We start from the raw sequence: 12,401 nt of genomic DNA, 5'->3' as shown, positions 1-12,401 counted from the left end.
CGATCGCAAATTTAACACAGGTTTTTGGGATTTATAAATGCACAATCTCTGTAAATTTCAGCTTCATCCCTCTATTTTGACTGAACGGACATACATCCTTAATATGTCGCGCGATCGCGTCTCGGGAGATAATAATACAACACACGGAGCGCGGCTCACCGCTGCTTGTCGACGCGAGTCTCACTGCGCGAATGTAAACAAGGTAACCGCGTCACAACATAGTTAAGCTGTACGTCGCAAAAAACGAGTGTCGAGCGCGATGTGCCAACCGATCATCGCCGCTCTATGAAATATTTAACGTATATATTATAAAATAAACACATGCTATTCTCGTCTTGTGTTTCAAATTAATTTCTATAAATTATCGCGCACTGAGCGATAATTTAAAGAATTGTTACCTTTGTCTCGATCAAAAAAGTATTTATGCCAATTAATTTATTGTTACTTCTTTCCAAATTTTTCCGAGCGAAACAAAATTATATGATTTTAATACATCGAAAATTATAGCTGTAATAAATCAAAGAAAGGGAATTAAAACGCTACAAAAAGGTGCTCCGATCATTGTTCATTATTTATTAAAATTATATAATTCTGATTCTCTCGCGAATAAAAGAATTATAATAACAAAGTTAAATATTTCCATTTTCCACAGAACAAAGGTATACTTAATTTTTTAAATTAAATATAACACTAGATTTAATCGTTGTTTTCAAAGTAAAGTAATTAATTGATCAAATTTTTATCGAGAAAAAGTAAAATAATTGGTATATTAAAATTTATTATAAGTAAAGCCTGCTAATGCCAATTAGTTACTATACATAGTATTCACGCGTAAGAAATTGAAAGATAAAATCACTGAACAACAAAAACCGATCATTTGAATTGTGAAAATCAATAAAATCGCATAAAGATTGTTATAAGGATGTAAATTCTGCGTGATATCATTGGCTAATTTTAATCCCTTATAATTAAAAACCTATTAATTATTCTCGTCATTTCCATATAAAGATTTTCGACCTAAGTTATTTCCAGAATACGTTATTAAAATATTATATAATAGAATTGTGAGATACTCTCACTTTAATATAGCGTTTAACGCTAACATTTATTACCGTCTGATAGAAAAAAAGCATAAAAATGTTATTTTAAACGGCGGGTATTTTTAGTTCCTACGTGTTCGTAAGGGTAGAATATTTCGACTCGGACGGACTCGAAGTTCTTGGGAAAATGTCACGAAACGTCGGCGTTTCGTGCCGGCTGCCACGGAATGGTAAAATCATCATCCTCAATAACGCCGCTCGTAAAGATCTCGATCGCGAGCCTGAGCTCATCCGAATATTTCTCGCTCACGTCAGACGCCGAAGAGACACGAGCAAAAAACTTAATGTATGAGCTAATCTAATTTACGCGTATGAGTCGTGAAGATACGATATATCTTTTCTTTTCAAAACACTCACCCAATGTTGCGTCGCCACTACCTCTCCTTCCGTTCCGTCGAGGTTCTACAGAGAAAACAAATAGAGGACATTGTTAAAAACGCTGTGCGGAAACATACGAAAGATACGTTTCACGTGATTGCGATATGACACGCTGGTGTTCGAATGCAATATCTAAACGCGGTTGCTATCGATCGTGGGATTCAAGAGCTGCCTAATCATTGATCGAGTGAGTCACGCTTGTTTTCGACGCTGGCTCCCGTATATACGGTGCTGCGAGAAAGAGCGAAACCGATCGTGATAATTAATTTAATAAATAATGAGTAATGGAATTATGTTGCGCGATCAACATTTCCAGTAGCGGTAGTAATTTTCAACAATCACACGAGATAAAAAAGAAAAGATAAAAATAGAATAAATGTAATATCGGATACTTACATCCTTCTTCCTTTTCACAGTTGCAGCACCTGAAATCATATTACAAAATTCATTTTTAAAAAATAATGCACAGTGCGGAGAATAATCCCGATAAAAAAATTTTTACAACGTAAAAATATAGAAAATTTGCGAGAATTAAATTCTTTTTCTTTCTCTCTCTTCCTCTATCTCTTTCTATCTGTCATTCTTAATTTCCGCATCCGCATATATTTCATTATCTTGATACTCGATAAAGATAATGCGATAACAAAGGACTTACCGCCAGTGGGATTAGGTAACCGTGTGCCGTTGGTACCAACAGGGGTTGCCGGATTCACGACGGGGGTGGGAGAACTGACGGTACCCACAGTGACCGGTACACCCCTGGTCCCGAACGGAAAATACGGTGAGTCCGGGGGGTATGTGGTACCCTCGACGCCGCCACCACCACCCCCGCCACCGCCCCCGCCACCCCCGCCCGGCCCCCCGCCTGGTCCACCCGCCGTAGGACCGAATGCACCACTGCTATACGCCTGAAACAGAAACCGAAACACATCCTTTTTTTTCCGCAATTTTTTCATTTTCGTCTCTGGTCGCGACAATTATAATCGCAATATTGCAGCGACGAATTATCGATATAATAATAAACGGTATTAATACGGGATATCTCCATACTGAGAATATCCCAGCTACAAAAAATAATTTTTCTCATTAAAAATATCGTACAATTATACCTTTTAATTTGCAAAAGTATTGTGTAATTATATATTTTTTTAATTTACATAAATAATATTACATAAAATTTTACCTTTTAATTTATAACAAGTACTACGTTTTTATTTAATTCATGACACATTAAAGTTTTTTTCTAAATTAGCTTCAATTAAAAAAGTATAGGATTTTGCATTGATTACGGATAACTATCACAAGTCATGAAAGAAGAGAGGAAGGATGAGGCTGGGGGAGTATGCGAAATGGAGGAAATGCGACAGCGATAACTCGGAGGCGGCTTCAATAAATCATCCATCGAAATCAATATTCCTTATCAGCTATGGTTTAACGACTGTCGATTAGATACTGCTCTTTCTCTCTCTAGTGCTTTCGAAAAGTTCAAGTATATCGTATTCGCTTCGTTTCTGCTGTCATCTAGCTTACAGAAACAGTGGTTGGCAATTACCATGTCTTCTCACTCTAGGCATTATTTCAGATTTGTTACAATTTATTACTACCAAAAATGCAAATAAAATTGATAGAAAATGGTCAAATTTGAATTTTAAAAAACCAATATGTTTTTAAAACATTGTAAAAAAACTCAATACATATCTAATAAATATCTAACCAATACATATCTAATCAATTTTGCTGATTTTTTTTATCAATTATATTTTAAGTCTAAAGGAATATTCTGAAACATAAATTTAAAAATAATCACGTTTAGAGTGATGCTTTTTCTGTGTCACACAGTATAGGTTTTCAAGAATTGCAATGAACGGAAGGTGTGTGAAATTCAAATAGTAGGATCATTATCTTACGTTGAATAGATATGAATGCAAGGTCTCTGCGGTCTCTCATGTTCCACATATGTATAACGCGTTTACTTAAGAATCATCGATAAGTGACAAGAGCTTCTTGTTTCGTACGATGAAAAATTTAAAAAGTAGTGCAACAACTCGAAAATAAGTGTTATAACAATCTTTTTAATTTCAACGACACGCGCGCCGAAAAGAGAATATTTTTTTTCAAGTTCTTTCCTCGTGGAATACGTGCAAGTAACTTGATGCACCGAATACATCGTCACGGATGAGAAAGAGCGTAAGTGATATTAAAGTCGGAGGTTGATGACACTCAGCCTCGTGGAACAACAAGATATTTTCGTTTCGATCTGACATTGCAATACTGCTATTGCGCATATAATATACTGTGGATGTTAATTGTTAATTAATTAAGATGATTAATTAATTAAATGAATGAGAGTTAATTCATAACTAGCAAAGTCACGAAGATAAATTTATACCATTAAGATTAACGAGCCAGTCAAACATGTTGATTTTCGCGTTGTGTTACTCTCGTGCCGATAAATAATATCCTTCTCAGAAAGGATATCTTTTTCGCGGCAAGAAATGAGAACCGCTTTCCGAAAATATCATCCGAGGTAAAGTTTTGGGATTACGCCGAGGATGCCGGGATGGGAGGGCGCGGAGTCGGGCGGCGCGGAGCGAGTAACTTTTTCTCAGATAAATTCGCTCCTACGACTGCAATAATTATTACGGTCCTATTTCTTACATAATCCCGCCTCGTTTAAAGGTTCAAGTCGCAGCAACAAAGGGAGAGATCTTGAATATTCCAACTTCTCTCGCGCCGTCGCGTCGGCGTCGGCGTCGCTCGGCTCGAATGGGGAAGGAAGGAACAAAGGGCGATACGCATGCAAAGAAATCGCTGCGATTGGTATTGTCTCGGCGCGAAGGTCAATATCAAAAGATCACTCACCATTCCGTTGTCTATCGTGGGGCCATACGGCGTCTGAAAGCCTGGCTTTTCTGAAACAGATAAAACAAATATGTGAAGATCAATTTTCCAGCAAGATGCTCTTTGTCAAGAGATTGAATAACCATCGCAATTCATTGTGCAGTCAAAAAATTTCATAAAGCTATCGGTTATGAATTGTATATAGATACATATGAATTGTAATAATTGTAAATTATATCAAATGTACGAAATGAGGATCATAATATGGCACACGTACGAAACTTTTATATAAATTCAACGTTCCTGCTCTTGCGAGTAATCCTTCGGCAAAATAAAAGAATAGACGCCGCGCGATAATAAAAGGAAAACAAAGGAAGAGGATACCTGACAAAATATCCGCAGTATCGGGTAGGGGATTAGAAAAAAAGAATATTCCGCATCTCCCCACGGTTCGCAATATTCTTGGCGCGTGAGTCGTTGGGCGAAAAAAGGGGAGCGAAAAGAAAGTTCCCCTCTCGAGAGAGGAGTCGATGCAAAATTAATGCCGGGCATAAATTCGCGATGCGTCTTTATAAATCAAAATCGCGATCGCGCTAAGAATCCGAGCGCGGAGATATGTATACGCGCGTTTTCCACGTTGCGGCTGATACGCACGCGGAATAAACAACGAGATAAACATTACGAGGTTGCCGCAGTCCGGGGCTTCATCCGTTATTAATGCCCACCCCGTAACACGTATACCTACCATAGGAGTCGCGAACCTATGCGCGAGGCGCGCCACCATGTCTTGCGGAGAATTTATGAGGATCGGTTGGATTTACGTTTCAAAAAACCGCCCGGAAAGAATTGTAGGGCGACGCGTTGCCGCATCGAGATTAATTTTTATTCGACGAGATACGCCCTAGCAAGTACTTTTCCGTATTGCCCCCATTTCTCTATCCTGTGTTCTCTCCCTCTCCCCTATATTAAAAAAATTATACTTAACATCTTGTAATCCTTTCATCGATGTATCTTAACATATGAAAAGAATTCATGATATATACATAACAATAGAAGACGTTATGAATTAATGAGGCGTGGATTTAAAAAGACAAAAATATATTATTGCGTTGTCCGAATTCCATCCTTCTTTCTTCATATCCTTCCGATCCCTCCCTACGGTCGGAATTAGTTATCCTAGAAAATCTCGAAACGATGTTACGATGTTCTGAAATTCGCAGAGTAGCGATATCGCAGAGTAGCGAGATTCACGTACGGGAACGCACACGCGTCACAGGTGTATACGTGTTACATTATAGAGGATGTAGTCGCGCGTGGACGATAGGGCGAGTGTCCTCGGACGGCACACGATCGCCCGAGATAACTATGAATCCTAACAGTTTCGGCTTGCTCGTGACATGTTTGCCGAAGCGTGCGGCACCGACTCCGCAATATCATGCATCAAAGGACAAGCTAAACCATGGTCCATCGTGTCATCCTCAGAGCCGGCGCAAGCCCGCTCGACCGTTATGACGTAGTGCTGAGCGCCGGGCCTCCATGTCACGACTAGTTCGTCTTCCGCGTTGCCTCTGCCGCCGTCATCCGTTCGGTAATTGTTCGATGAAGAATTAGCCGGGAATGCTGGTTGCGGGTGTCGCCCTCGGTCTGGACCGTACGTAGACGCCGAGGAACGATCGCGAGATGCGTGCGACCCGCCGCTAATGGCGGATCGTTATGTCGGATACATTTACACGTATCACGGCAGATTTGCGAATTTCAAGTCAAATTTAGAACTATTAATTTTGGACAATAATAAATGCTATTTGGTATAACATAAAATTGAAATATATAATAAAACATAATATTAACTTCAGAAAGACACATTGAGTTTTTTGATGAAAATCTTTATCTAGAAGTGATCTTGTTTTTCTTTTTTTCATGTTTGGTTTTCCTCACACGTTCGGCCGAGCGGATAGTCGGAAACGTTAGATTAATGCGATATTTACGCAGAAGAACAAGAAGCGGTCTGATAAGGGAAGAGAAAGAGAATCAGCAGTAGCACGTTCTGCCGACGCGGAATTTGTTACGCAATGCACACCGGCGATGTCCGATAGTATCCGTATGGTTTTCAGGCGGCATTAATTCGATATTACACCTCGCGATTCGCGCGACACGACCTCGAAAACCGCTATACAGCGGGCAATTTTCGACGAACGACACGCGACCACGACGTGTCGGTCGTGTTTTGCTCCGCTGAAAATCCGCAAAGTACCGATCGCGTTATAGAAGACATGTAGAGGCGGAAATTGACTATCGATATACATATTTCATTAATTATTGTAATCAGTTGCATTAAATTATACCACTCGCACTCGTGACAAGATTTACTCAGATACACTTGTGTAAGTTTTTATGTCTATATTGTGATGGGATATCTAATAAAATAATTAAGTCTTTGCATAATTTACGACACAATATAAAGTAAATGAAAGAAATGCTAATTAAATTAAAAAGTTAGACAGAATTAATTTGATAAACAAGCACACTCTTTCCCTCTCCCTCTCTCTCTCTCTCTCTCTCTCAATTTCTAATTTCTAATTAAATTAAATCAAGTTATCAAGCTTTCAGCCAGCTTCTAACGACCATGCAAGCATCAGAGATATTTGCGCTTGAATAAAAACTGAAACGTGAAAAGTCGAGTATCACGCCGCGTTATTGCGCGACGAGGCCAAAACTGCCGGACACTTTCAACGTTGACGATCTCGTAAAAAAGAGGCATCCGCTCGTGTGGAGTGCGCGGCATCCCGTAACAAAAGTGCACGCATAAAAAAAGCAGAGAACGCGAATGCGACAAATAGACACGCGTGAGTGTACGCGGCCGCGGCATCGAAGTACCTCGGGATACTCCGCATTTCGCGCCCGCAAAAATATAGCTCTCGACTAGAGATTTCGCGATTTGATGTCGCAGGGCAATGGCCGAGGAGAGTCGAAGAGGATTTCAGCGTCACGTCGCGTTAAAGCTTACCGTTGAACTTAGTGACTAATTACAGGGGGGAAAAACACGCTAAACCATTCACGCAGAAAAGGGTAGCTGCCAGCAAGAAGCCAACCGTCTGCGAATTTTTTAAAAATTCGAGGACAGAGTATGCACAAAGGAATACGCCGGGATCGTATTGAGAATGCTCGATCGAGTGTGTTTAACACGATCCTGGCTTAGATGACCATCTGGACTCTGTGAAATTGGTAGCTCATTTTCGTCACTTAATTGTCACAACTTTTTAAAACGCATTAAAAATTCTAAAATTGTACGGAGAAAGACTAGAATTTTATCAATTATATATCTAAATTCTGATAATAAATGCTAATTTTACAGAACTTCTGCACTCTTCATCTTATATAGCAGAGATTTTTCCCATTAAAAAATAATCCCTTCAACCAGCTGGTCTCGCAGAGATTGCTATAAAAGCACTTTCGAATTTCATACACAGCGAATTATATCAATGGAATAGACAAATTATCATTATTAGATATCCTCAAATATATTACACTCGCTAAGAAGTATTTTAATATATTATAATAACAATAATATTATCAATATATTAATAATAAACGTCTTTTAGAGGAAATATATTCTATATAAAGTACGTTAGATTTGTTAAATCAGGAAAAAGTAAGGAGTGATAAGCAGATAAAAAAGAGAAGTTCAGGGACCAGTTTGGACGTAACGAGAATCAAAGAGACCAGCTCATGTAAGACGAACGGCGCACAGGTGAATCGCGGCAGCCGGTTTTCATGTTTGACCGAAAAATAATTCAGTCGGCTATCTCGCGCGTCGATCGAATCGCCGTTCTATCGTCTCTCGCGGTATATCCACCGGATCACCTGCCGAGAGCGAGCATGCCGCACGCAGGTTACACGCCGCTCTAGCGCCAAGAAAAATCTCGCGGGGTGTATCACGGCAAAGACGGAGCTCGTAAAGCGGTAAAGGAAATAATTGAACACCTGCGCGCCGAGGCGGGCTTAATTCAATTAGCTCGCCCAACAAATGCCCGACACTTTCTTTGTGCGCCCGATGTAAATTTTACAAACAGCTTTGCGCGGGGGCTTCTCGCGTAAATCTGGATATGCGACGACCAACGCTGCATCTCCAACAACTTCAGTTTACGTTGGTATGTATTTCAGGATAAAATTGTCATTATGTATCTTAATTCAGCAACTTTGCGATTATGATCAGAAAAAGCTAAAGTGAAATCATGCAGTTCTGACTCGATTTTGTCAATGGCAACTTCTTACAAGATCAAGAAGCTGTTTGGAGTCTGCAAAGTGAAAAACCTAAATCTTTAATATAAAAAATAAGTAACATAGAAATTTAAAAAATACTTTTATTAATAAAAAAGATTCTTTAATTTTATAAAATCGTTATTTTAATAGTCATCATAGTGTAATGTATAAATGTATTTATTTCCTGTAAACATATTTGCGATATATAAAATGATATATTCGTATAAAATGATATTGTTTAATTGCTTCACACACATAATCCAAATTTTTTTATATATATTATTAATCTTTTGCACTTAAATCTCCGCATTCGCTAACTTTATTACTGGATCGACCCTACGTTCGAATTCACGTGTGTATCGCGCCAGTGCATAGTGCCACGCGACCCAAAAGGGTGTTCGAGGCTTGTACAGGTAAGAACGAGAAGGAAGGGCGACGAGAAAAGGAGCCACGATCATTGAGAATACAGAAACGGCGGTAGCGGGGGCCCTACCACCCTCGAGGCCTACGACCCCGAAGAGAGGTGGAGTATAGGGTTTTACTGAGGGAGTAAAGAATAGAATCAGACGAGAAAGACGAAAAAAAAACGTAGAAAAAAGGCTCAGGTAGCCATTGGTGCTCAACCAGGCCTGCGCGATTTCTATTATCTTAGTTGTTCTGATAAAACTCAGCTACATATCCCGCGAGTCAATTATCTATAAATTATTACAAAGAATATATATCAACTGCCCCAAGATAGTCCCCTTAAAGGCGTTAAATAAATGAAAACAACCTTAAAAAGATATACGAATATGCACAATTGTTTTTGTCAAGTTATTTTTAAGAATGAGTTATCAAAGTTGAAAAAAGCAGAGCTTTAACAAACCAAAATAAAAATGCTGTCTAAATTGTTTTAAAAAATGTGAGATACTATTTTTACTGTAATGTTCACTAGATGATAACCCTAGGAATCACAAGGTCCAAATCGCGGATGCACAGTAAGATCGTCGAAGCGAGAATAATCGAGATTAAGAAAAACGTGCACGCTCTACTTTCAGACCTTTATATTCTCTGGCTCCGTACCTACGCTGGTGAGCTCCGTAGGTCCCGAAAACCGCAGTGCGCGGCCCGAGTCCCACGGGGCTCAACGCGGAAGCAGGAGGAAGCGGAGTTTCAGGAGGCAGAAATTTTGTGAAGACGAACTTCTGGCCACGCTCCAATTTCCCCCTCCAGCCGAAATCGAAAGAAACGTCGCGTGTGCCGTCAGGAGTCCGCGGGAGTACAAAAGAGCGCAACTGGCCCAAAGGGAAAAAACGGAGAACTTTGGTCTTGTGAGATGGTCGCTGAGCTTCTTTTACTTAGGATACACATCTTTCTATTTAGAATAAAAGAAATATAACAGGATTATCTGCTACTTCTTTCTCACGAATTTATCCATTAATAGTATAAACTTAAGAGTATTAAAACTTAATATATATGCTCTTGAAAAATATTTGAATATTATCTCATATTACTTTCTCCTATATTATCTTACCACATTAATAATAAACCATTTATGTCATTACATAGAATAGGGAAATGATTAAACGATTTCATGTAATAAGTCGATTATTTTCTTTCAGTTATATACAAAATAAGAACGCACGAAACAATAAATCCTAGACGGTAGTAAAAAAAACATTTTGAAAAATCATAACCTTATCATAAGCGCGCGAAATTAATGTTAAATGAAAAGAATAAATAAAAATATGTTAAAGGTTGCGAATACTTCGATACTGAATATCGATACTCGCATGAGCGTCACGGTCGCGAGCGAGCAAACGAAACAGCAAAAAGAAAGTGGTAGCGTGACAAAGTCGGCGAACTTGCAGCGGAGGGAAAAAGAGAGAAAGAGAGCAAATGGAGGAAGGGCGGTAAGAGGAGGTATCGTCCGTTGCGCCGTTCAGGAGTAAACGGAACAGCGAAGGTGTATTTTGTGGAGGAGAAGGCTGCCTGCCACGCGACCATGGGGCCCCATGGTGGGGATGTCGGCGTGCCAAGGGGCCCGCGGGACCATGGCGATTGTAGACCGCCGAGGGGGAGGAGAGGGCGGGCGTGTGTATATGGGGAGACAGGGGAAGAAGGAAGGTGGCGAGAGGCAAAGGGGGAAATGCAGCAGCAGCAGCAGCAGCAGCAGCTGTCGCTGCCAGTGCCCCCCTTCGTGTTACCCTAGAAGGGGCCCACTGGAGGACATTGGCGCAGACCACGGGGGCCCCAGTGCATCTCAACCTGTCGCTGTTAAAATAACCGGGCAACGTTGATACTGTGTCACGTTCGCGCGGAGCTTTGCGCGATTTGAACTTTAAAAAGATGTAGAAAAATCTTTGATTAATGCCGTAGAAACAATAAAGAATTTTTAATTGACTATATACTGGCAATGATTATAATCGTGGCAACAATTATAATCGTCGTGACGAATCGTCACCGCGTTTCGACCAATGCCAGTATATAGTCCATTAAAAATTCTTAATTGTGTTAATTATTCTCTGGCGAAGCAAATGTTACTTATTCCGTAGAAACAAATTTCAATATTAAGACACTAAATGATTAATTAGAGTTTTAGATGAACATGAAAGAGATTAATATTTCTTTTGCAATATATAAATTCTTACGTCCTGGTGCTAATTCCAGAGTTCAAAATAAATTTCAGAATTAAAGACTATAAGTTGCAAGATACAAGATATATTATAACTTATGACCATTTCAATAAATGATAATTTCTAATAAATAATGTACTATTACAAAAATAGCAAATTCGCGCAATTATGTCGTCAATGCGATCCAGTTTTGCGTTGAACAGTTGAATTTAATTTAAGTGTTCGAGAATGTGGGTTAAACGCAAGTTGCATCATTGCTTGTTGGTAAACGTTGCACGTGGCAACGTTTACCACGTATTCGAGAAACGCTCCTTACATTCTCGATCGTCGCATAATATTGGATCGAAAACGAGAAGAGATCGGATCGATCGCTCATGGCGATTCGCGGCGAGTAAAAGTACGCCCGTCGTCGATTCCATCGATCGGTGAAAACGGGATAGGCGTGTGTGCAAAATCGCATGTATAAAAAAAAAAAGGCGCGCGCGAGAGAGAAGAGGAGAAGAGAGGAGAGGAGAGAGAAAGGAGAGATAAAAGAGAGGAGAGGAGAGGAAAAAGAGAATCCAAAGTGGCCGGAGTGCGTGCGCGCGCGTGCCACCGTCGGCACGTGGCACGCACGTGTTCCGGTTTCTCTTGATCTTGCTCGCACTCACTGACGACGCCTCTACGCGACGCTCTCGACACGCGTGTTCATTCACACGACTTCACGAACGACGAACGCGCGGCAGGGCAACGAGGATGAAGATCCGAAGGCAGGAGAGCGAATCTTGGTGGTTGCCCTCGGGGGTATACATTCAACAGGTGATCTCGCGGCACTTCCGACGCCATTTTTACTTCCGCGATACAGCAACGAGCGTGATAAAGCTTGAGAAACTCAAACTAATTGGATGAAAAGGATGCATACCACTCTCTCTTCTCTCTTTTTACGGAGAATTGCGCGGCGAGATGAATTTGATTATGTAAAAAGAGATCTCACCACGGTACAATAGTTCGTATATAATTTTCATTTTATTTAATTCATTGTGTTTTATTTCCTATTCTTTCTGAAAAGTAACCGAAAGAAGAAATCAGTTAAATCAGAATAAAAATTGTCCTTGGTAACAGAAGGGTTTAACGCAACGTGTTCGATCGGCGTTTCTCTCAACGGATTCTCATGAATCTCATGATCGTTTACCCAATTAGAAGTGACATTCCTCCGTGCTTCGTGCGG

The 12,401-nt window shown here is 40.1% G+C and overlaps 1 protein-coding gene across 1 annotated transcript in view; it reads right to left on the bottom strand.

Annotated features, from left to right (window-relative positions):
- Positions 1-12,401, bottom strand: part of LOC139767676 (transcription factor 12-like) — a 115,725-nt gene that overhangs the window by 95,356 nt on the left and 7,968 nt on the right. The window contains exons 2-5 of the mRNA XM_071697218.1: positions 4,341-4,390; positions 2,134-2,386; positions 1,875-1,903; positions 1,458-1,502 (exon numbers count right to left, since the gene is read on the bottom strand). Of these exons, the coding sequence (XP_071553319.1) occupies positions 1,458-1,502; positions 1,875-1,903; positions 2,134-2,386; positions 4,341-4,390 (377 nt within the window). The remainder of the gene's footprint in view (positions 1-1,457; positions 1,503-1,874; positions 1,904-2,133; positions 2,387-4,340; positions 4,391-12,401) is intronic.

This window comes from Temnothorax nylanderi, unplaced genomic scaffold, assembly GCF_030848795.1.
Source record: "Temnothorax nylanderi isolate EJ_2023f unplaced genomic scaffold, tnyl_v1.0 TNYL_tig0011_pilon, whole genome shotgun sequence".
Classification (NCBI taxonomy): domain Eukaryota; kingdom Metazoa; phylum Arthropoda; class Insecta; order Hymenoptera; family Formicidae; genus Temnothorax; species Temnothorax nylanderi.
The sequence above is the reverse complement of the archived record's forward strand: the minus strand, read 5'-3'. Positions and strand labels throughout refer to the sequence as shown.